This window comes from Pecten maximus, chromosome 7, assembly GCF_902652985.1.
Source record: "Pecten maximus chromosome 7, xPecMax1.1, whole genome shotgun sequence".
In the NCBI taxonomy this organism is placed as follows: domain Eukaryota; kingdom Metazoa; phylum Mollusca; class Bivalvia; order Pectinida; family Pectinidae; genus Pecten; species Pecten maximus.
This window is the reverse complement of record NC_047021.1, coordinates 40953948-40980642: the sequence shown is the minus strand read 5'-3', so window position 1 is coordinate 40980642 and position 26695 is coordinate 40953948. Positions and strand designations below refer to the sequence as shown.

General features: G+C 34.6%; 2 protein-coding genes across 2 annotated transcripts; one reads left to right on the top strand and one right to left on the bottom strand.

The window, feature by feature from the left end:
- Positions 1-1392: 1392 nt before the first annotated feature.
- On the top strand, positions 1393-12531 carry LOC117330848 (G-patch domain and KOW motifs-containing protein-like). The gene is made up of 11 exons (XM_033889375.1): positions 1393-1595; positions 3433-3593; positions 4116-4255; positions 5511-5611; positions 7207-7402; positions 8345-8477; positions 9151-9496; positions 10373-10502; positions 11318-11387; positions 11808-11893; positions 12217-12531. The coding sequence occupies exons 1-11, from the start codon at positions 1447-1449 to the stop codon at positions 12355-12357; spliced, it is 1653 nt and encodes a 550-aa protein (XP_033745266.1). The 5' UTR covers positions 1393-1446; the 3' UTR covers positions 12358-12531.
- A 639-nt stretch (positions 12532-13170) lies between these two features.
- LOC117330846 (protein MLP1-like) lies at positions 13171-26655 on the bottom strand. The gene is made up of 13 exons (XM_033889374.1): positions 26570-26655; positions 25267-25327; positions 24186-24321; positions 22601-22791; positions 21944-21992; positions 20833-20920; positions 20047-20150; positions 19160-19431; positions 17346-18701; positions 16654-16693; positions 15949-16051; positions 15005-15090; positions 13171-13525 (listed from the first exon to the last, which is right to left on the bottom strand). The coding sequence occupies exons 2-13, from the start codon at positions 25314-25316 to the stop codon at positions 13409-13411; spliced, it is 2592 nt and encodes an 863-aa protein (XP_033745265.1). The 5' UTR covers positions 25317-25327; positions 26570-26655; the 3' UTR covers positions 13171-13408.
- Between the last annotated feature and the right edge of the window lie 40 nt (positions 26656-26695).

The window sequence follows — 26695 nt, the reverse complement described above, 5'->3', positions numbered from 1 at the left end:
TCGGTACCATTGTTAATATTTCTATGTGAAGTACTATATCGGCGTCAATTATATTCATCAACGTGTTTCGCGCGTGGCGAGTTTGAAACCCACGTGGGGCAGTTGGCTAATACTGACCGTCGGTCGGTGTTTTTTCTCCGGATACTCCAGCTTTCCCCACCTCCAAAACCAGGCACGTCCTTAAATTACCCTTGCTGTTAATAGGACGTAAAAAAAAAGAAAAAAAAAAGCAAAAACAAGAAAACAAACAATCGCACGTGAAAAGCGATGTTACACATTGTTTTAGCGTAGATTTTGTTGATTGATGTATTTTTGTATCGTTGTTTGGAGTTGAAAACTGGTTTGAAACTGTAGCAATAGATTCATTGTCGTCATTTTTTTTTTTTTTTAATTATTTCTTTTTCCTCTTTATAAAGATGATATGGATTCTTTCAAATGTTTGGACTGATATTGCAGTTTTCCGTTCTCGTACAAAATCCGCCGCCGTAGTGGTATAGTTTCGGTGTTGTGAACGCGTTCTAGGCTAAGTATGATACAGTTTCTATAAATGTCTTAAATTGTTCTGTACAATTTCACCCTAAAGCCGAAAAAGTCCGACTTAATTAAATCTTTTTGTTGCTGAGAAAACCGTATTAAAGATATATATTCTTCGAAAATCTAACATTTACCTTTGCAAAATTTAAACTTTCATATATGAACAAAGCATGCAAATTAAAGGAAAAAATATGCCATTATTTTCTCTGTATGGTGAACGATTTCAGAAAAACTGCAATTTTGAAAAACAGATATTAAGTTATTTGAATTTGAATTTAGCTTGTGATTTGCGGTTTTGTTAAAAGCAAAAACATTGTTTTCATTCAACAATCAATTATTTAGAATGTTATTACTTATATTATGTTTATATAACGAAATAAACTCAGAAAATTGACGATTTACCTTTTAATAGTTTTCCCTGAAGCACAAGAACGTATATGACCGGTTTTTTTTAACCGGTCTAACAAAACACTGACCGGACTAATTAGTTTCTCGATTACCACGAGCCAGAGACGTGTATATCAGGTATATACGTCTCTGCACGAACCTAGGTAACTATTGTGTCAATTATGCTGACATAAGCGTCCGATTCCACCCCGATCCTGTCCGATTCTGCCCGATCTCGTGAACCGTCTAACCCACTAATTCGGCCAGGTAGTGAACATTTCGATAAAGTCTCGTCATCTACGAATTCCACCAACGTTTATAATTGACAGTGTGTCGACACTTGCCCATCAAGGATATGATGACATAGATTTCAATTAAATGATCACACGGAACCATTAATATTGTAACAATATTAACTACTTCCGGTCGAGAAATACGAAACTAAGATTGTAAATAAAGTTTGAACCAAAACTTCCGTTTTGTATACGATTCCGGGCCCACGATTCCGAGTCACTCAGTCAGATCATGGCACAGAGAAAAGCATTATCCTTCGGTTTCTCGAAAAAAGTTAACAGTAGAACACTAGAAAAATCTCAGTTACAAGAGGACAGTGAAAAGGCGAGCGAAGAACATCCAGATTTCGTCACATCTCTTGAAGATCAAGAAGTGAAAGGGTAATTGGCCATAACACAAAAAGTAATAACATCATGATCAACAGCTGATCTAGATCTCATGCTTGTCAGAATTTTCTGAAGATCTTGCTATGAAGATATAAACCACAAGGCAGCTTGAAAGGCGATTTTAACATCAGAACTCTTCGGATTAACTATAACCTGGGATATGCACTGGAACATGTTTACAGTATTTTATTTAAAACAAGAAATATCTTTAAAAAAGATAAACGGCGTAGTTTTAATGCTGGTGGTTATTATGTAAAACTGATGGTGAAATAAATTAACGAACTAAAGCGTTTTAGCACAAATAAAAAAATAATATCAGTTTGAATCATTTTTGGTAATAATAAGACTGCATTTGAATCAGGAATATGATTTTATTAATGTGTCATTAAAAAAGAAAATCTACTTATTCAATCTTATCTTTGTTTCGTTTTTAACTGCATAACTGTATTTTGCATTTACCGCTACATTGACCAATCACATACTTCATCTTGACCAGTAACGCCACCTGTCACGTCATATCCGGGGCAAAAAGAAAATTAAACGGCTATGCCGGAAAAAAAAACCAACAAAAATCCAGATTTTTTTTTATAGATATAAAAACCCAAGATACAGATGTCCCAAAGGGACATGCCTAGATATTTCAAAAAGAGTTCTTGTATATTTGCTTTAGAAAATACCTCCTTGTGGCTGTAATGTGGCTATATGGAACTGTCTCTGAGATTGTCTCGGAAAGACGAGAGCTATAAATTTCCAGAACTGTTTATCAGCTATTATTTTCATTCAGGTGGAAAAAGGGATGTGATATTACACACTACATAGCAGAAATGAACATTTTCACAAACTGACAAAATGACCACCTCCTCCACATTGACCATAGGGACATGCATATTTTATCATATGTTAGCCAGAAAAACCTCTATATAAAGAAAAGGGATCCGAATGAACAATCAACAGTGTGCCCTATTCAAACTTCTTATTTACATAATAAATGTTCATCATAGACATTATTGGTCTCTTTGTTGCAGGAGGATATAAAAGGTTTTATATATATAAATGACACATATAAATATAGTTCATTTTAATCATCATCCATGAAACGATTTGTTTACACTAGATAATACATTAAAAGTTAATATGCATATAGATAATTAATCAATTCTCCGATTGACTAATATAGACAGTTCTCACTCTTATTATACAATCACACTAGTAGTAACTGTTGCCTGTGATGTATCCTGCTACATATGTTTTTTGGCCTGTAGAATCTCAAACACCAAATATTTAGAAATGGTCTGTTAATGCTGATTGCCATTCCACACATACATACATTTCTACAGTTTTTTTCTGAGGGCCATTTAAGGGTCGTTAATTATATATATAATGTGATTGTCACCCATTCCAAATTGAAATAATTTTATTTTAAATTATCACATACATGCAACTTCAAGAGACGAGTCTGCACAGTGTTCTGATTATGAATGGTAATAACCATAATATACACATTCATATAGGACCTGCCGAATTGTAATGTTCTTGTTTTGCAATGATTTACATTTATATAGGACCTGCCGAATTGTAATGTTCTTGTTTTGCAATGATTTAGGTATTTACAAAACATGGTTGCAGATACATTTAATTTCCATAATTATGGGGAAAGATAAGTGTATAATGAGAATATTGATAACATTTTCTAACAATAATGTTTACAGATATACTTGTCAATTTAAATAGGCTTTGCCTGATGTCCGATCCTGTCAAATGTATTATGTCAATAAAATGTTTTAGTTTGAAATAGAATATATGTTAATAATTTCTTTTCACTCTATTCCAGATCATCAAAACCACAAGAAATCAAACAGAAAGAGTATGTCATTCCTTTGATATCTAAAAACAAATGGCGAAAACCTGAGAAAGATGAAGGCAGGTCGAACAGTAACGGCGCTCCAGACACAGGCAGAATAGACAACCAGGCAATACAGGAACTCATCGAAGGTATTGTCTTTTAAATATTGGTCACACGACTGCAATAAAATTAGAAATGTTTATGTAGCATCCAAATATGATGGGAGTGGAATTTCAGAGAGAAAACAATGCTTTAGTGATCAAATGAAAGACACTCGTACATCTAATATGTTTATCAGTTGAGCCATTTTTCTTTATGAAGTATAGAACAGCATTCATTTCTCTTTCTCTAAATTACCATAGGTTAAACTTGTTCCGGTGCATGTCCAGTAGACAACAGAAGTTACTTCCCTTGGTCCATCAGGAAACAGAAGTTACTTCCCTTGGTCCATTGGAGAACATAAGTTACTTCTCTTTACCCACTAAGAGAACAGAAGTTACTTCCCTTTACCCACTAAGAGAACAGAAGTTACTTCCCTTTACCCACTAAGAGAACAGAAGTTACTTCCCTTGGTCCATTGAAGAACAGAAGTTACTTCCCTTGGAGAACATAAGTTACTTCCCTTGATCCATTAAGAGAACAGAAGTTAAGTGCATGTTTATGTTTTACAGATGCAGCCAAACAAAATGATAACTGGGATGACAGAGGCAAGATTGATCCTAGTCTTTCCATTCCCCTGATAATGAGGAACAAAGTTCCAGAGGGATATGAGACTGATGATAAACTAGACGTCTCCCTACGACCTGACGAGGTATGTTTCTCACCTGAGTAAAAACTCAACAGATTTTAATTGTTGTAGATGGTCACCCCAAATTTCATTATAGGGATGTATATATAGCTACAGTCAAACCTGCTGTAATGACCACCTGTATATAATGACCCCTGTCTATAACGACCTCTTTGTAACGGCCCCAAGCATTTTAAATTATAATGGTATATAACAACCACCTGCACAATGCTTCCTGACCAGTCTCCAAGATTGATCACAAGAGTTGCTTCCCTTTGAACATTATTTCATTTTGATTATCAGAACTAGCTCATGTTTTTTAGTGTGAGCTTATGCCATGGTGAAGCAAATTTACTAGTGTTAAGAAGGAACAGAATCTTGAAATAGGGCCGGATTACAGAATAGACAGAGTCTGAATTAGGCAGAGTTAAACTACTGTCGGGAAAGAAGGAATTTTTAGGGACTAAATTATTTGACCAGTTTAACCAAAGATCTGGATTGGACAGGATCCAGTTTAGACAGAGTCCACTGTATGAATATATTGCGTAGTCAATTAGGGCTTTTTCTGAGAGCTTTTTGGGGCCGTTAATGGGCCCCATTCCTAATTCAAATTATTTCATTTTTAAAGCCAAATTACCAAAATTTTGTGTTAACTCCCGAAAAAATCTTTCCCAATTCACCAATTTTCTTCCCAAAAAGAGACATAAAAACCCCATCCCAAACTAGTGAGGAAAACCCCTGTCATTCAAAAGCTTTCAATACCTGTACTTTAATCATGCAATCCTATGATGGAAAATAATTGCCTTTTCTGTATACATGCATTCTACAAACTCATTTATTAAATTGAACCTGTGTATATTGAATAGTGTCCAGAGTTACCCAGATTGCCAGTAAGCCCCTGGCCACAAATAAGCAGAATCTTTTGCATTTTTGGTGTATTTTGGTAATTTTTAAAAGTTGTTTTCTTTTTTTATGTAAGCTAAAAGGAATTTGCAAATAGCTCTCCCAAACTTTGATACTAAACTTTTACACTAGGGGAGGGGGATTATTTGAGGTTATAGATGGTTGGTAGCCATTTCAGATATTCATCAGTATTAGTCTTTTTAGGAAATAAGTAAAACTGGTAAAGGAGGAGGGGGCTTATACTAACTAATGAGACCTGCCATGACTGGTCCCAGTTAATTTTGTTGTTTCTGTTTCAAATGGCTCTATAATCTGCTCATGAAATCTAAAGAACCAGATTTGATTTAAGTTGATAAGCATTTTGCATGAATTTCAGGTTGAAGTTGACTATGAGGAGATACCTATAGAACACTTTGGAGTGGCCATGTTAAGAGGGATGGGATGGAAGGATGGCGAAGGTATAGGAAAAAGTAAACAGTAAGTATAAATTATATGTACGGCTATGCTGTTATGAGAATTAGTCTTTCCTTAGTATATAAGGGCTATTCCACAATTATCTATGTGGGAGGGGTGGGAGGCACTTGTATTATAATTTGATGTGTAGAGGCTTTTTGAAAAAGTGCCTTCCACCCCTCCCATATGGAAAAATTTGGGATAGCCCTAATTAAGTTTATATGTCACCCAAGACCAATTTTCAAGTGACCTATTCTAAAAGACCTCGTTGTGCATCCTGCGTCTAAATAATTTACATTCTAAACTCCATCTCAGAAATTAATCCCTGAACCAATTTCAATGAAACCTCTATGGTCAAAGGTCAACCAAAATAATGAATTATGTGGTCCCCAACCTCCTAGAGCCTGAGGGGTGGTGGGTGGGGGTGGCAATTTTACACCTAAGTGTTGATGATTCCTGCTGATCTATCCTGTTCCTCTGTGTCCCATCACGATTGGTAAGGTCATGGCAAACCTTTTTGGTTGAGTCCTGATGACCCGTCGGCATAATTGCTCTATCATCTGAAAGGTTTGGTTTGGTTTGGTTTATTTTGTTTAACATCCTATTAACATCTAAGGTCATTCAAGGACGGCCTCCCATGCGTGTGACATGCCTGCGCGTGGTGAGTGCGTATGTGTGTTTTGGGAGGCTGCAGTATATTTGTGTTAAGTCTCCTTGTGATAGGCCAAAACTTTTGCCGATTTATAGTGCTACCTCACTGAAGCATACTGCCTAAGACACCCAGCAGGACACCCCACCCGGTCACATTATACTGACAACGGGCCAACCAGTCGTCCCACTCCTTGTATGCTGAGTGCTAAGCAGGAGCAGCAACTACCATTTTTAAAGACTCTGGTATGTCTCGGCCAGGGGACAGAACCCAAAGCCTTCCTCACAGGGGTGCACGCTCAACTAAAGGCCAAAAGTGAGGCAGTGTCAAGGGAGACGTTAGGAAGAAGAAAGTTGTTAAGAAAGAAGAGTAAAGATAAGATCCCAAATTTAGTCGCCTCTTACGATCATGCAATGGGGGCAGCAGGTACAATTCTTACGCCCTACCTGCAGGGCAGCATCTGAAAGGCCACTGGGTCATAATGGGAATGTGTTCAAGGTGGATCATAGCAATCCCAGTCTTTCACGGATCTTTCCTGTTCATACTTGGAATCAGTATGTTGATACTGACCCAGAAAACAGTTGTAAATGTTAGGTGTGGTATCCAGGCAGTGTTCGGAACTGAGGAGACTAACTCGGTGACTAGGAAAACAATATCTGCTTCTAACACAGAAAACAAAGACAAAAGTTGAACAATTTCTTTTAATATGCACTTGTATATAATACATCCAGATTCTGAAACAGTCAATATGCTCTCTGTTATAGTAAGTAATTAAACCCCTGAAATGTACATTTTCTTTGTTTTCAATCTTAGTCAAAACTATTTTCATATGTTGACAATTACCGATCTCTATAAACCGAATATGTGTATAAACCGGCCTAATATGCTGGTCCTGGTGACATTCAAATTAGACAGGTTATACTGTATATTGATGTCTTTGTTAAACTTTAATCTATTTGTTACTTTACAGGGCCATCGCCCCAATTGCAGCCCAGCTGAGACCAAAAGGCCTTGGCTTAGGAGCAGACAGAAGTAAAGCAGCGCAGGTCAACAATGCCAAGGCAGGTGGAGGCAACAGTGGTGACAAGGATGAAGAACAGTTGGAACTGAAAATTGGGGCTTATTGTATGATACAGAAGGGGCCACACACAGACCGTTACGGAGAGGTGGGTACACCATAATTACTGTATGATACAGAAGGGGTCACACACAGATCGTTACAGAGAGGTGGGTACACCATAATTACTGTATGATACAGAAGGGGCCTCACACAGATCCTGACGGAGAGGTGGGTACACCATAATTACTGTATGATACAGAAGGGGTCACACACAGATCGTTACAGAGAGGTGGGTACACCATAATTACTGTATAATACAGAAGGGGCCACACACAGACCGTTACGGAGAGGTGGGTACACCATAATTACTGTATATACAGAAGGGGCCACACACAGACAGAAAGTGGGTACACCATAATTACTGTATAATACAGAAGGGGCCACGCAGACCGTTACGGAGAGGTGGGTACACCATAATAACTGTATGATACAGAAGGGGCCACACACAGACCGTTACGGAGAGGTGGGAACTCCATAATTACTGTATGATACAGAAGGGGCCGCACACAGACAGAAGGTGGGTACACCATAATTACTGTATAATACAGAAGGGGCCACACACAGACAGAAGGTGGGTACACCATAATTACTGTATGATACAGAAGGGGCCACACAGACCGTTACGGAGAGGTGGGTACACCATAATTACTGTATAATACAGAAGGGGCCACACAGACTGTTACAGAGAGGTGGGAACACCATAATTACTGTATAATACTCCGTGGGAACACCATAATTACTGTATAATACAGAAGGGGCCACACACAGATCGTTACGGAGAGGTGGGTACACAATAATTACTGTATAATACAGAAGGGGCCCCACACAGAACGTTACGGAGGGGTGGGTACAGCTTGGTCCTTAGTTGTGTCATTTAATTCCATTTAGATTCCTCTTATTTCCAGTCTGATCAATTCTAGAAAATAGAGAAAAATTCAATTTCTTGAAAGTAAGTGTATTACAATATCACTCTGTTTTTTTTTTGCAGATAAAAGGCCTAGACGAGGACAATGCCCGCTGCATGGTGAAGTTGGCAGTCAGTGGTCTCATGATCACAAACAGCCAGTACTCCCTAAAACTTGTTGACAAGAAAGAATACTCAAAATACTCAAAATATCTCAGTAAGTGATTTTTGTCTGATCTGCAATATAAATGATTAAGAGTGATGTTTCAAACTTCATGTAATCTCATAATTTGTTTATGCTAGATCTGTTTTCATGGGTTTCGTTCAAGTTTTGAGATGGACTAAGCTATTGTTATTATAGATTAAGTTATACAAGGTGTCGTTTAGGTCACTTGAGATAAAGACCTATTATACTTGCCTTTTTTGTCTATCATCATGCATCTGTAAGCAATTTACATTTTTTGGTCATCTGAGACAAAGTCTCAAGTGGCCTATTCTAATCGCCTTTTGTCTGTTGCTATGCTTCGTCCATTGTGCATACGTAAATAATTTACATTTTCCACTTCTCAGAAATCCCCAAAGCACTTTCATTGAAACTTTGCAGAAACCTTCCATGGCAAAAGGTTATTCAAACTTGTGAATTACGTGGTCTGACTGACCCACATGGACTGTTGGACAAGGCCAAAATTAATTGAAATATTTCAGTGGTTAGGTGATCGTTAGGGCCAATGGGCCCCTTGTTTTGACATAATTTTTGTAAAATAAAGCTATTCTCTGAAAAGACTAAAATTTCTAATGGACAATTAAAGTTGAATCATAACTGTGTGTGGAATAAAACTTTTAAAATATGACTGTATATTGTATTTAAATGTTGAATTCTGATATTGCAGACAAAGGCAAAGTAGACAAATATAAGAAAGATCATGAAAATAATTCTGAGGAGCATGAATCTGAAAGTTGTAAACACAAGAAGGACAGACATAGTAAAGAAGACAGACGAGATAAGAAAGACAGAGAGCGACATCGACATCATGATGATGAGAGAAACAGAAATGATGAACGGAAAGACAGACGGAAGGAGGACAGAAGGAACAGGGACCAGGGATCAGATATGGAGACAGATAAGGGGAACCAGAGGCTACAGGAGGAGGACCACCACGGGGACAGGAAACGAGAAAGGAACAGGGACCAAGATTATACCTCTGGTGCTAAAAAGAAACGACACAATGAAGAGAGGTAGCTAGTCCACAGTGATACCATGTTATTACTACAATGTGTACTTGCATATAGATCTCCCGAAATCCATTGTCGGCCATTTTGGATTTTGACAGTTGAAGTTTGTTCTTTATTACATTGTACATGTATATAGATTTTTAGAATTTCAGCAAATATTAATATTTTAGCTGTAGTATTGTTTGTATGAGATTAATAGAATCTCTCACCAGCTGAAAGGTGACACTAATAGAATCTTTAGCTCCCCCTTGGGGACGAGACAGGATCTCAACCCAAGGGGAAAGATTCTTGAATTGCCAATCAATGGACATCATTGTAATGATGACATGTTTTCATTATTCTTATGGAATTTTAACATTGGATCAAGGGCCCAGTAATAGTCTATAGATTTTTTGTATTGTATTAATGTAATCAGGATGACAGATATATTCATGGCACCTGTTATGAATATTTATGTCAGCAAAATTGCATTTATATGGACAATGAATATAACTGAACAAGCATTTAATTGTTATATTTCCATTAACTTATGTTTAACTCTTTATTTCCTTAATAATTCTGTGCTTTATTGTCACCCATTTCCCTGTATGTTCATTTGAATAACATCTTTAAATCATATTCATTTCTGTGATTGATTGACAAGCAATCTGACACAGATTACAAAGCCTTGCCATGACCATGATCAACATAGTATCGAATGACATCACAGTAATGAAGTTGTTCTTAATCGTTATCCGTGCATTTGATTCATATGTAGCACATTGCACAAATAACAATGGATGACATCATAACTGTGTTTTAAATTCTAATATTAGTTGGATGAGTATTTAATCTTGTTATATTCTTGTCTTAAGAGTTTGCTGTTTTTTTATGTTCTAGATCTCATCATCCTGATCAATATGGCAGCAACCACAGACAGAGTTCCCCAGCCTCAATCTGGATATGTCCACAGCTACGGGTCAGAGTGGTCGATGACAAATACAAAAAGGGGAAATACTTTAATACAAAGGTACAGTACGGAGAGAAGCTTATAAAGTATTAATGATATATTGTGTGAATAAAGCACTTCTGATTATTGAATGGCTTTTCAAATACTTCTTAGAATACCTTGTGTACAAAGCAGACTCCTCCCTCAGAATATCTTTTCAAATACTTCTTAAAACATGCATTACATTTGTGTACAAATGGTTCAGGTCATTTTATTCTCACTGCATTACATAAATGGTTCAGGTCATTCTATTCTCACTCAGTACATGTGTGTACTAAAGGTCCAGGTCATTCTATTCTCACTACATTACATGTGTATACAAATGGTTCAGGTCATTCTATTCTCATTGCATTACATGTGTGTACTAAAGGTTCAGGTCATTCTATTCTCACTACATTACATGTGTATACAAATGGTTCAGGTCATTCTATCTCACTACATTACATGTGTGTACAAAAGGTTAAGGTCATTCTATTCTCACTACATTATATGTGTGTACTAAAGGTTCAGGTCATTCTATTCTCACTACATTACATGTGTGTACTAAAAGTTCAGGTCATTCTATTCTCACTACATTACATGTGTGTAGTAAAGGTTCAGGTCATTCTTACTCACTACATTACATGTGTGGAAAGGAATTAATTTAAGCTTTAAGCTTGTTTTCAGATTCGAAATTATAAAAATGTATATATATTTGAATGACTTTTTTGAATAAAAAAAAAAATTGTTAAAATACAAAAGGTTCAGGTCATTCTATTCTCACTACATAACGTGTGTACTAAAGGTTCAGTTCATTCTATTCTCACTGTATTACACTTGTTGTTGGTGTGCTTTAGGTTGAGGTAATAGATGTCTTGAGTCCAGATAACTGTGTATGCAGGACAGACAACGGCAGCGTACTTGAAGGTTTGTTTCTTATTTGATATCTATATCTCGGTTATTTTTATACAATGGCATTTCTACTCAAAATCATTAAAATAATAGCTTTTTTTAAGCTTTAATATACTTTACCTGGTAATTTGACCAAGAATGTTAATGATTAAGGAACTCCTTTTTTTTGTAATATAAAAATATATGATCCATGTTTATACATTATAACGATAATTAGGATTTTGACTTTTGATGACAAGGAGCAAAATATTACTTATCATTTACATAATTATTTTGCTGATTTAAAGTATTAAAAGATTATCGCTCATTAGAATAATAATGATGGTGTATGATTTCTAATAACCTAGTCTAAATGCATATATGTCTACCTATATCGTACACATATTTTACTACCGACCACTTGTTAGAAATTAATTATATATGTTGAACTTGTAGGCCTTTCACAGGAGATGCTAGAAACTGTGATACCCAAATCAGAACCGTCATTTGTACAGTTGGTAACTGGGAAATGGAAAGGACAGGTTGGTTAGCTTCTAGCTTCTGACATTTTTTTCTGACAATTAATTGATATAACATGCAATTAAGAAAATAAATGGTCTCTCAGCACTTTTATACTTTTTTCAGGAACTTGGTAATTGTCCATTAAAAATTTGAAGTCCTTAAATTGGGCGATATGATAATCTGCATCCAGGGTCAAATTTCATTGATTCATGATTTTTATTTGAAAATCTTTTAAACTTTCAAAATTTAGTTAATTGACAATTATTAGATATAATGCATGAAAGCTCTACCAAATGATTATAACAAATTTGTTTGAATTTTGCAATTTATTTCTTTTTTTCAGTTAGCAGAATTGATGAAGCGTGATAAATCAAATTGTATGGCGGTTGTCCAGTTACTGCAAAACAGAGATGAAGTCCTCAAATTATCCTATGACAGCATATGTGAATTTGTTGGAGACATAAATGCTGAATTTGACTACTGACGGACACTGTTTACCATTGTACCAAGTACATTGTATTTCACTAGCCAATATTGGACAGGTGATTTCTTAAACAACTCAGGATTGGTAATTTGTGTTCGAAATGTTAACAGTTAAATATAATTGGATCTACTCAGTCTCTTGAATGGTAATAAAAGACGTGATGGTTAACAAACATCCTTTGTCACTGATTTTTGGTTACATGTAGGCCACAAGTCAAAAAAGTTAATTATGAAAATTGAAATTGTCTGCATCCATGTTTTGAAAATACTTTAAATAAATGCAAAACAATAACATTACCATTTGGCCCTACAAGAATGAATACATTCCCACCATCTTCAAAACTACATGAACTTTCAGCTCAAACTTTCCTCAAATCATTCAAAGATGGTCTTAGTCATGAAATTGTGTAGTCTGAAATCCAAGATGCCCGCAATGACCATATTTAAAAACTTCTTCTCAGGTTCCACCAGTTGGTTTCAAATCAAACTTGCCTGAAATGTTTTGCTGAGATAGTTCTGAACAAGTATATTTATTTGGATGCTCAATATCCAAGTTGGCTGCCATGGACAACATACAATTATTGACCGAATATAGTACTAGGTTCTGTTAATGTCTGAGATGACCATTAATGCCCATAGGCCTCTTGTTGTGAGAGGCAGTCTTGGCAATACACTGTCTTAAATCAACAGACCTAGAAGACAAAAATTTTCCTAAACTACACTGAATGGACGTTGGTTCTTTGGGGATCTCCCCACTTTAATTTATAGACCTAGATTATGTTATTTTGATGAAATATTAAGTACAAACACACAGTTCAGATAACTATAATTTATTGTTTAATGAATGCAATTAAATATTATTTGATATCTGCTAGAGTAGGAAAACCGGTACAATGTGGCCTAGTAGTTCATTTGTCACTCTTGCAGTGACAATGACAAGGCACAGCAAAATCATTTATATTGACATTAAAGAATTGAGACTGTCAAACTAATAGAATAAATAATTTTCATGATAAATGTGATTATTGTTGTGCATTTTAATAGTAAAATACCTAAAAAATGTTTTTTCTCTTCTTATGAATAGATTCTGTCACTTGGGCATAGGCTGTACCAAAACTGTAGTCAGCCATGGGACGCTTGCTTCCTCTCTGGTAGACACTTTTCTTTGCCTGAAAAACATTACAATTAATGTTTAATCATTGAAATTTTAATGTGTAAAAAGTTGAGCTCCTCTTGAATGCAAATGGCAAATTAACTTACTCACACAATAAACAAAATAACAAAAAACAACAAATGGATAAGTATACAATTCTTGAGGGAAAAAAAACATGAGCGTTGAAACACCCACAAAAATAAAACCAAAATGAGTTTGGGCTCACAAAGATAAACCAACAACCCTCTGAACAGATGGCTATTTTGAATTTTTGCAGTTGAAGTTTGTTACCCGATACTCTATTTCTCAGAAAATACTTAATAGTCTCAAATGTCACATGTAGGTTTCTCTTGGCCTTTACCAGTTTTGCATAATTGATTTTCAGACTGCCTAGAAAAACACAATGACCAACACTTGCTAATCACAGATTTTTGATACATGAAGTTTGATACAACTATTTCGTGATAAGTAATGAAAGTACTCAAATTTTCATAATTATGTATAATTGGTCCTTAGTTGTGCATGTTCATGTGCAGTTTTTCAATGGTATGTCAAGAGGTAACTAGGAAAAGAGGAAAGAAGAGAAAATTTTGATCTTTTGATGAACCACCTAATGAAGTCCCACCAAAATCTCTCTGGGATCTTGTATTCAAGATGTTAAAGTGCGACCTTTGACCCTTAAACTTGACAGATGATCAACAGAATCTAATAAATATAGAAATTAAATGATGAATGGATACTTCAATATGATTCTGATTTGTACTGAATCTGTAGAAAGGTTCATAAGATATAACTTGATATTATAATACTTTTGGCGTGAATATTGGTCGGCTATCTTTCATTTCAAAAGTGGTCATGTGTGACCTTTGACTATTTCAACTTTGACTGGTGACCACCAAAATCTAATCTGATGTAGAACCAAGTTTTATAATAAGGTGTATGAACTGGCTGAACTGACCCTGCCTTATTGAGATGCCTGACTATAATGACTTTGACATGGGTTGTGTTTTTAAAAATTTATTCCTCTAATCTGTAATTGTTTTTTGGTCCTGATGGCATCTATGTGAATATGCACATAAAACTGGCCTGTGAGAACTAACAGCAACAGGACTAACTCTCTTAGTCATGCATGGGGACTCAAAGACAAAGTGATTTCTATATCAGTATAAACTGGTAATTATCGAAAACAGAACTTGGTTGAGGTGGTTAAAGCATGGTGTAAAGCAGTAAGCAGACTTGTATCATTCAAATGCTTTCATCCAAATTTGTGGAGCACAAATTAGCAACTGTTATGTACTCCATCATCATATTCTTCAAACAACTCCTGAAATGCTCAGTGTAATTTGATTTTAACAAATTTGGCTAAAAATGTTTTTAGGCTTGAAAGATGGGAATAACTTCATGACTATTTTTGTTGTCATTGATGAGATCAATTATCACATAATTCATTTTATGATTTAAATGAATTAAAATTTTACCTGTTTGCTGTACTTACTTGGTCGTTGATAGATCCAACAATGCTAAGAAAGTCGTCATCATACTCCTTATATTGACCCTGGCTTTTGTCCATGTTTTTGGCCGCTGAATATATCATAGATCAAAAGTTGTTATAAGATGAAGTTTGATGGATAGATATTATGAAAACCGGAACTGTAAGACTGATTGATTATCACTCATGAAACTTAAGCATGAAAGGGGTATAATTATATGTAAATCACCAAAATAACATATATTATATCACATGCTAACGCAACTGCTTTAGCTACATATCAGTATGTACTCAGCTTGAAGCTGCTTCATAAAAGATCAGTATTTAAGGAGCACATTCAACTGGTACTTTTAAATATGATTTTATATGTCTAACAAACTCATCATGAAACACAGCTACTTCATATGTATTAATCGTGTGAAGTCTCGTGGAAACAAGTTCAGATAGTAAAAAGTGTTTCTTCGGACAAGTGCAGATGAGATAGCTATGGTTACTCTGGTTACAGATTACTTCCCCTCTCGTCCTACTAATGTTGAAGTCATACAATAAACATAAGAGACACAGACCTAAATTGTCTTCTTGTCTACAAAGACTTAAGCAGGAAGAATAGAATTCATATTGACACTGCTTTCTGTAAAATCTTTAAGAATCTGTTTTCCATAATGGAAGTTTTGGTCAGCAGTGGTTAACTACTATTTCAGTATAGTCAACAAAAAGCATTTGACATAAGGAACTTGTTAAAGCCCTATTGACCATCCTCACATCTTAGTGTAACACCATGAGAAGTTCAGAAGTTTGTGAGATAACCTCTGGAAGTGAAAGTGCTGATGGATAGATGGACGAATAAGTGAAATCACCCTACCACATGGGACCCTTACAAGAAATTTGAGGAAGCAAATATCAAATATGGTCAACTTGTCTACATATGTCATTGCACAGCATTTACCTACCTGCTTCCAAAGTCTGATACCTCTGTGTCTTGTCTCGTTTTACTTTCCTCTGAATAACAATCTTTGTGACAGAGAGTGATGGGGAAGACTCTCTACTGCTTGACTGAAATTTGATTCATTTATAAAATCTTTACAGCAAGGTAGTATAATTATCTTATGCACAAGTATTAATTTCTTGACAAAATTGCTTGAATTCAAACAAACTATACAGCATATTCCAGCTATAATTTACTCAAAATATCATATCATCACCTTTACATATGATATTCATATCGCATAATTGCTTGGCTTTTGGAATGGTAGGTATCTATAACAGGGGGAAAGTCTATTTAAATCGACCTTAAATAGGGAAAATGTCTTTTTTAAGAGAAAATCACATTTTGATCTTCTTTGAAGTGTGATATCCACCTGTTGTGTAATAATTGATATAAAAAATGAACAGTATTGTCGGACTAAAATACAGCACATATTTGCCAAAATTTTTCAACTAAGGTATTGGATGGAAAAAATATTTCACTAACAACCTTCTACTGCCAATATCTACATGTGGGCTTTTTCGCACAATTAATGACCAAGGGGACTTGATCTAAGTTCTTATATTTCATAAGTACAATGTAGGTTTCTGTTTGTATCAAATAATTTAGAAGAAAGAAGAGACATTAACATAGAAATAAAGATTTCTGGAATCTATTGTTGATAACTCACCATATCTTGGCTGTATTCATTGTGTTGGCCAGGTAATTCTCTATGAACAAAATGAAGACAACAATGTTTTGTATATTTTTTAGCTCAGATGAAGTTTAGGGGAGCTTATTGCTATACCCTCGGCATTATAATACAGTGTTGAGTCAAAAACTAATGAGGATACAGCTTAGGTTTTTGACATGTATGTTCCTTAATTGTGACTAGACTTTTCCATTGGTACATACATGTATACTACATTCGCAGATCTGCTGACCTTGCATGACCGTGTTCTTTGATCATGCTACTTTAAAAAAATATTAACCTTGGCCACGGTATATTAACCGTATAAAATAGGGCTTGTATATATGTGTGTTTCTCGTATCTGTAAGACCTTATTCCATTTGTGCTAAATTTGCTTGCCTTGACTGTGACCTTTGACCTGCTGGCCTTGATTGTAACCTTTTACCTACTTTTAAAAAACTGATTCTGAATTTCAACACACTTTGTGAGCTACGTTATCTTCTGACAATTCTTGTTATAACAATACTTAAGGCAACTTCATTTGAAACAAGACCAAGAGGTGAGCCTCTTGGTGAGCCTCTTGGTTACATAGAGGTTCTTTCAGAATGATATGTATAGATTTTATTCTAATTATCTATTCCATAAATGTAAACATATTTTCAACAGTTGCATCTTCATTTCTCGATTATTACCTTGAACTGATGAAGTTGAGAGATCTGGAAGGTTGATTTGAAGGACGAGATCCAACAAATGACTGCTCGTCTCTGAAGTCGTACACAGAGGCTGTTTTACTTAGTCCACATTGTTGAGAACCACGTTGCATATTTGATGATTTAGTATCTGGAACTTTGAAACTGCTCTGTCTTGGGGTCCTGCTGTATTTTTCAGTGTTTTTGCTAGTGTAGCATTTTTCTGTTTTTCGTTGCCAAACAACAGGCTTATTTAACAACTCTTTATTACATTCTTGTCCAATTGTTTGCCTCTGACTGTGTCTCATGTCCGGCCTTGGTTCGTCTGGTGCTGTTTCTCTCTTCCATGATTCTTCTTGTAGTATTCTTGGTGAATTATTTTGCTTCTTTTCTTGGTACATCACACTGTTTTTAGTGTAGTTATCCCTTCTAGGTTGTTTGTCATCTTCTTTGGAACCAGTTTGCATGACCGAAATTCTCTGGGATTTTCTAAGTTCACCGCTGTTGAAAGAATTTTGTACCTTTTCCTCTACTGAAGTTTCCTTTGTTTCCAATAGTCGTTGTGACCTTCGTTGTGGCTGAGCACTTCCTCTCGGCTTCATCTTTACTGCTTGTTTCTGTTCATCAAAAGATGGCCTGTCATTTTCATACATTTTATGGGTTGTCCCCCTATCTTTTTGCTGTGGGTACACTGTAGCTACTGGAGACGGGTTGGATCTACTAAACAGTTGCTTTGCTGTCCAGCTTGTTTGCGTTATTTTACCAGGTGATATGAAAAGGTTATTTTTACCTCGTTTAAATGTGAAAGAATCTCTTTCTTGGTCACCATTCTCCATTTCTCGAGACTCTAAAAATTGAGAATGTAGCATACTGGTGCTTCCAGGGGGCATTAAACAATCTTTTTTCTTTTGGCTTTCTTCATTTCTCTGATTAATTTCCCTTCGGATTCTCTCAACTTCTTTGATATGGTTGCTATGCATTTCATCCAACTGATCCTGAATTTTCTTTGGTACAGATTCGTGGTAGTCAGAAAATCTCTGTCGACTTTCCCCAATCCTTGAGGTTTCTAATCCAGGATTTGTTGAGGCATTATTTTCTTTAAACTTTTGGTAGATAAAGCCCTTTAAATTGTCTTGTTGTGCAATGATATCCTCTTTCATTTTCTGACAATGGCTGTTAAACAAATGCTTAGATTGTTCAATGTTGTCTTGTACATTGTCATCCAAACCAGATCTTATAAATTTCTTCAGGTCCTCTGTTCGTCTTTGTGATGAATATACATTTTCCCTGCAGAAATTCTCTAGTTCATACTTGTGACGATCTAATTCCTGTCGCAGTATCAAAAGTTCATCTAAAACACTGTATAAATAATAAAAAAACCTAACTTTATAAATTTGACAGCATCAAAATGATAAGCTGCAGTTCACCTACTTCACAACTTAATGTTCACACATATAATGCCAAATATTTGTTTTACACAAGTTATATTTTTTGAGAATTTTTTATATACCAGAAATTGAATAGAACAATAATAATTCTGATAATAAGGATCTTGATTTCAACATAATTACTACACATATGTCAATAAGACTGGTGCATTTCAATTTTCTAATATAAATGCTGTAATCAAATAAAAAATTATTTGGAATACAGCCTATAACTGATTTTTTTTCTTGAATAGGACAAATAGATTTTGAGATTTTTAGAAAAACCTACCCCCACCCCAACCCAAACCAGGACTGAAGCAGTCAGACACGAAAGCAATTTTTTAAGAGATGTATATTAGAATTTATTTTTTGTATGTACACTTATTTCACCTTTTATTATCTGTGCCTGTCTGTGCTCTAACTGCATCCTGAACTTCAAGATTTAGTTGGTGCTGCTGATCCAGTCCCTCTCTCTGCTGGTGAATTATCTCCTTCTGATGATCCAACAACTCAGTAGTGATATCTGCAAGCCGCTCCAACTTCTCCTTGGTTACGGAATGATGCTGGTCAACCACTTCCTTCACTGACTGGACAACATTCCTAAATCCCATTTCATGTGCCTCCTTTACCTGCTGTTCCAGTTCTTGGATTCTTTCATTTTTCTGAAAAATAAAAGTAATTATCAGGGAGAAGTATTATATAGAGAAGACATGCATAAATGTGAGAAGACAGCAATAATAATACGTCAAAATCATTTAAAGATACAAATTGTCACATCTCAAATATCAAAACTGATTGAATTATGTAAGAAATGATAAGCAGATCTAGATTTGACCTCAACACATTATGAAAACAATTAAGGAATACCGGTACATGCATTTGTCCCACCATATTCAGCCTTCCATCTTTCCCGTATGGATTATATGACAACTGAATTATGAAATAGCATGTGCAGTACTTTTCTTGCTGTTGTTTGTTTTCCCTTCACCAATTTGTCTACATACTCATTGAAAATGTAAAATGTTATGGCTTTATCGCTTTCCTTAATTGTCACAAGAATAACCTATTGAAACAAAATAGTTTTGATTACATAAATCAATAAATATGTGAAAATTAAAAAAATTATTTAACATCAAATTTAACTCTTTACAATATAAAGAATTTGAATTTGTGTTGTTTGAATGACATGTATACAGTAACAAAATTTCAATGTACTGACATGTGTAGATTATCCACTGATATTACCTACATGAATATACGACAAAAAAGTAACAGACCTGTTTTATTTCATGTTTGAGGCTATTCTGTTGATGCCTATTCTGATCTCGTTCCTGTACAGCTTCAATCATTTTCTCACAGTTCTTGTGGATGTTTTGAGAAACTGCAACATATTTTCATAAACATCAAAAGAGCTATTGACTATAATCCTGAAAGTGATTGAACGTCTGGTGCTGAAAAATATTATCAAAATTCACCAAAATCTTTACTTTAAAATTGTTAATACAGAATAGTGAATACTTAATTAATAGCTGCCTAGGAGATGATAATTATCATTATAAGTTGTTAATGGACTAAAAGGCCAGAATATTTAACATATCTCTCAATACCCTGACTCTGCCTTCAGTGTCAAATATTTCCAGCTCTTCAGACACAAAAATAACTGACAAATGTATTTTTTGTACATGTATTGTAATGACACCCCACAGACCTTAGTCTTAGTTCCATTTTTTAAAGATGGGTGTTAATAAAAGAAAGGGAAAATGAGAAACTAAGATGTATTTGGTAGAGCATTTTATATGGAATGCATTACTTTTTTGAAATAAAACTATTTGTCAATGAATCACGCACGGGGCTGCAGTTTCACTGAAATGGATCTTATTTTAGATAGTTTCTTGCTAAAGATATTAGCTATGTTACATTTGTACAAAACAACAGTAAATATAATCAATGAAGAGACAATTGGAATACGGTATATAAAAATCCTATGGCTATAGCCATCAATTCAAAACAGCCAAAGTGCAACTTATTTTTTCACATCAATACAATGATAAATTGGCTCTTACTTGAGGACATAACTTCAGACAATTTGTCATCTGTAGTGTTAACAGATCTGCCCAGTGTATCTTTCATGTCGTTCATGGTGTGCTTTATCTGCAACAGACATGAATTTCTAATTTTTACTGATGATGGTCCCGGGCCATCTTAAGCTTCAATTGCTGTTTTGCTGCTATAGATTTATATGACTGAGACTATAGTAGACCAATATCCTTGTAACCAAAGAGAGCACATTTAAATTCAATCCTAATTTCTGTATGACTGTCATATACTTATTCATTTCTAACTCTATCAGCTATCTGTTAATAGTAATTAGTGAATCTATAAATCAGTATGACATCTGAAAGATCTAAGAACTTTTTGATAAATATTGATAGCATTTAAAACTTTATATGTAAAAATTCTAATAGCCAACTATTTCAACCTAATCAGTCTCAAATTTGAAACATGCACAGTAAGGGACCATTGGGGGGGGGGGATGCTGGTTTGGTCTACATAGAAAGATCTATGAAGAACTTTCTGGAAAAAAAACCTGATAACATATATGTACTTTTTGTGTTCTGATCAGTCCCAAAATTAAACATGCACAACTAGGGACCAAGTGAAACCTACATAATGAAATTGATAAAGATGCACATAGCAGTTTCTGAGAAATTGGGATAACATTAACTTCAACTGTCAAAATTGAAAATGGGCACCACTCAGCCATGGATTCTGTTTTCTAATCAGTCTCAAAATTGTTCATGCACAGCAACAAAGGACTAATCACAGGGAAATGTGATATGATATTTGAAAAAGATATGTATTGTTGGAGAACTATCTGAGAAATAGCAATGATCAACATACATATATACGTATATAATGCTTCTACTGTTGAAATTCAAATTTGCCACCTGTCCACCATTTTGTACTGAGTACTCACCAATCCCAAAATTAAACAAAAATAACTAGGGACCAAGGGGAACCTGCATATGAAATTTGATAGCTACCTGTCTGGTACTTCTCAAGAAATAGTTTGCTCACAGATGGTGAGGTAAGATGGAAGGATTGATGGATGCAGTCATGAAAGACCATAGACAAAGGGCAAACTGAGTATACCATTTCTTGCAAATAACTTACATCTTCTGAACATTCTTTTACTGTTTTTACCATCACATTCAACAGGTCTCTGCAAATAAAATAATGTTTTCAAACATTTTCAAGAATTTTGTTCAATTTTTAGCTAGCCTGCCTTTTCCTTACGGTGTGATATTGTATTCCAATACAGCAAAAACTTTAATATGTTTATAAATTCCTTTCATGGCTACCAAGGTAAATGTATTAAATACTTCATCAACTACATCTATGAACTTGACTGACTTTCCAGAACACTAATAGAAATAGCTGGAGTAGCATGCTGGGATGAATGGCCAACAGAACATGACAGTCTTTTAGGAAATTATGCTACAAATATAGCTAGCATGTTCTTTTCTCAACTTTAAGTAAGTTTCTATTTCCAGTCTTGAATTCAGTGAAAAGTTGATTCCAGATGAACTTATGAGTGGGAAGAGTCTGACACAACACAGCATAATTAAAAGCTTTACATTTTGGCTAGGTGATCAGCTACAATTTAACTAATGGTTTAGTATCCTCTAGACAACTTAATATAAAAAATACCCTGACAAACAGGTAAAATCAGAAGAGCTATTCATTTATAAAGTTTGCTTTTTAAATACACTTAATACTGTAGTGTAACCTCTAATTTGATAAAACATTTTTTAATTGAGTGCATTTTACCTCTCATCTCTTTCTTTAGCTTTGGCTTTGTTAAGCTGCAACTGTTGTTGGAAATTAGACTTTGCAGAAACAGCAGAACTGATGTGATCATTTTTTATAGGTTTTTGTTGGTGGATACTTCCATGTCCTCGAGGCTGATGGCTACAATTTTCAGACATGTAATTGTCTAAAAATCTTCTGCGGCCCTGAGACTGGAATTTTTCAAATGAAAGAAGAATCTTTTATAATACATTACATATACTATCTTAGACTCTGGTGTCAAATTCAGTTATATACTCAGGGATCACTTTGGGCAGAGATTTGGGGATTTTTACCCATGTTTTTCAAACAAGAATTCCACGGAAGTGGAGGTGTCGCCTGTGTATGCGAATAATTAAAGGGTCATAACTCTTTAAAATTAGGACTTGAAAAAATAAATGGCTTAAAAACTTGCGAAAGACTTCCCATGAAATTTTGAATTAATTCCAGTAATTAAAGGGCCATAACTCTTTAAAACTAGGACTTGAATAAAAAAAAACAATAACAAACTTATCCACAGTATTATGGTAACGAACATTCTATTTTCGCAAAAAAAATTAAAGGGCTATATTTCTTTTAAAAAGGTCCGAATAAATTTGGTTAACGAACTTGTCCACAGTATTATGGTAACGAACCTTCCCATGCAGTTTCAAATTAATCCAGTAATAATTATTCAAGTTATTGAGTGGAAACCATTTTCGCAAAAAATTAAAGGGCCATAACTCTTTTAAAATGGTGCGAATAAATTTGGTTAACGAACTTGTCCACAGTATTATGGTAACGAACCTTCCCATGAAGTTTCAAATTAATCCTGTAACAATTATTCAAGTTATTGAGTGGAAACCATTTTTGCAAAAAATTAAAGGGCTATAACTCTTTTAAAAAGGTGTGAATAATTTTGGTTATCGAACTTGTCCGAGCTATCATGATAATGAACCTTCCCATGAAGTTTCGAATTAATCCGTTCTAAACTACTAAAGTTATCGCACGAAAACCATTTTCCTGACGACGCCGACGCCGCCGAAAAGTAATACCTATATGTCTCCTTTTTCAAAGGCGACACAAAAAATCTCATTAAAAATTCAAAATTGTACCTCTTTATACAGACAAATCTCATAGGAATTTTGCTTATCTCATAAAATCTCCCATAGGTTTTAAAAGCCAGAGTTATCCCTGTATACTAGATTTGAGTGTAAAAAAAATAGCTTGCTTATATGTGACCTTGGTAAAAAGTTATGGTTCATGGATAAGGGCATTTCAGCTGTATAGTCCAATAGCTAGCAAAGTTAAACAAAACAGAAAGTTTGTGGGCTTCAGGAATAGTCCTTGTAAAAAATGAAGATGGCAGTACACATGCAGTTATGTTGACTGGCTATCGCACTTTGAGTAAATTTTGACAGTATTGACTAACACAATTAACAAATCATTTATTATTATATTTAAATAATCTATCCATTCATGGTTAGACAACTGAACTAATCTTCCTTTAATTTATTGTTGTGTTTTCTAAACTGAATTGGTTATATAATCATTCTAATATTAGGTTTAACTGGAGTTTAGTTCATACACTTTGTACTTCTGATCCACTGGACATCTGTTGAGAATTGAAAGCCTCCTGGGAATTTTGAGTCATCATCTCATTGTACTGTGAACTTGGTAGCTGAGAGAAACATTCATTGCCATCAGCATATTCATGTCTGTCACTGCAAATAAGCATACCATGAAATGTGAATTAAATTTGAATTTAATAACTACATTTGTATATATTTATTGTATTATGATAATGGATTCAATATTTCTTCACTAAACAATCATAATTTTGGCAATCTGTTAAGTAATGTTTCAATGTAAAATGAAAACATTACTGAATTTTTCATCTACCTTACATGATAAGTTCATTGACCAAGGATAGTTTGACATAGTATTTTTTTCCAATGGGGCCCCTCAGGTAGGTGACTTTTACATCAGAAGACTTTCATGATGATCATTCTTCTTCTTTTCGGTAGGAGAATGCTATTGATAATGATGGTTTGGGTCTCCTGTGCACAGAGAGAGGGAAGGGTTAATTACAGTATATTTGTTAAGGTTAAAAACTGATGAAATGCAGTGTGTGCAATGGGTTCAAGGGCTACGCAATGGATATGTGCCTTGAAGTCCTCTAATGTGATGCCTAGATATCTACATTTGTACTTGAATCTACATGCTTTAGTTTGTCGCCCACTGTCCTGTAGGCAGTCAAGGTCTTGTTGAAGTTTTGATGTGTCGCATATAATATTACAACAAATTGGTGATTTTTTATTCAATATCATAAAATGCTAAATATTACCTAGACCAGTTATGGTCACACAGAAAATTTTTATTTGTGACTTAGGCCTAGCATCTTGCAATAATGATACTGATAATAACATATTTATTTGCAATCTTTATGTTGAGTCGTTAATCATGAGATACTAAATAAGCCGTTATTACAACTGGCCTCCGTACATGTATATCGTATCAGGGAAACTTATTTCATGATTGTAATGTAGCCTGCAGGCCTTATAAATTTACAGGGTACAATAGACCTGACCTGGGTCTACTTGCAAAGTTCTGCAAGATTAAGCTCACTGCCATTTACATTTAACAAAAAAAAAAAAAAACAAGCTTACCTCAAGTTATTTGAAAACAGTTCTCTAGTTGTAAGTTGATTTACGTACATCACAACTTCTCCTAAAACAAAACAAAAAGCTGCATTTAAGTCCAGTACAACTGTTTTTTTTTAAATGGAACATATTTGTTTGTATTGATGACATTGGTGATGAGCATTAGAATATGATACTATGCTATAATTAAGATCATAGTAAATTATTCCTTTTTTTCCATTTTTTTCCTTTTTGAAGATTTTTTAACAATACACGATACATTTACAATCTAATATTTCCATACATACACACAATCATTCCATTCCTTATCATATAAGCTAAAATTCAACAATATATTAAGGATAATATTATGTCAATGTTATAGAGTGTAACTAAATGTTAAATAACTGTGATATATGCAATATCTTTTTAAGAAAGAAAGAAAGAAAGAAAGAATAATTAGGAAAAATAGAACAGAATCAGTGCAGAGAATGAAAAGTTTTAAGTAAGAGGGAGAAGGGTACATCATTCAGGATATGAAAATGGACTATGATGTATTGAATAAAGAAATAAATGAATCAAATGAATCTGTACTTGGGTTCATGGGTAATGAATACTGATATTGACTAGAGAAATAACAAATGGTAATTAGTTCTTACTGAAAAACTCAGAAACAATATAAAAAAATAATCACTTGGCAATCAGGCATATATGCTGAGCCAGACATATAAGTCATATCTCACTATTTTTTTAAAGTTATAAATAGACTAGATCTAGTCCTGATTTTTCCATATACATTGTATATAAAGAAAAAAATATGGAACAGTCATCCGGAAGATGCTGTTGCTGCTAAGAATATACACACTTTAAAAAATGGAAGATCCTCAAGCAAGGTAGAAAGAAAGGTAGCCCTGACACCATATCTGGACATGGTGTCAGGACAAGAAGAAACTTGGACTACAAAAGAAAGACAATAGGCCTACTGTAACCCATTCAGAAATATCACTAGGCCTACTATCATATTCCAAAAAGTTAACAAGTTTAGATACTAAGTAACAATATAAGAACTGATCACCAGAGTAAGACGAACAAGGCTACTGAGTATGCATTAAAAACATATTGTACTAGGTTAGTATCACATAATAAAATATTCTGAAAATAGAATGAATGATTGAATCCTCTTATTTAGGCCTAATGAAGAGACCAGTCATCTTTCCCATTTTTTCCAGTCAGTATTAAAGAAGGCAAGATAACTTCCCCCTTTGCTAATAACATTATATCTTAGACTGTGATATGTTTCTTTTAAATATATTCCTTATAATATTCTTACGTTCTGCACAACCGGGCTGATACCATCTAGAGCTCCGAGCAGACGACAACGATCGCTTTGGTAATTAGTACCTATCGGAGTTTTATCTATAATCACTGGTTAAAGTCAAAAGCCTTCCGATTATTT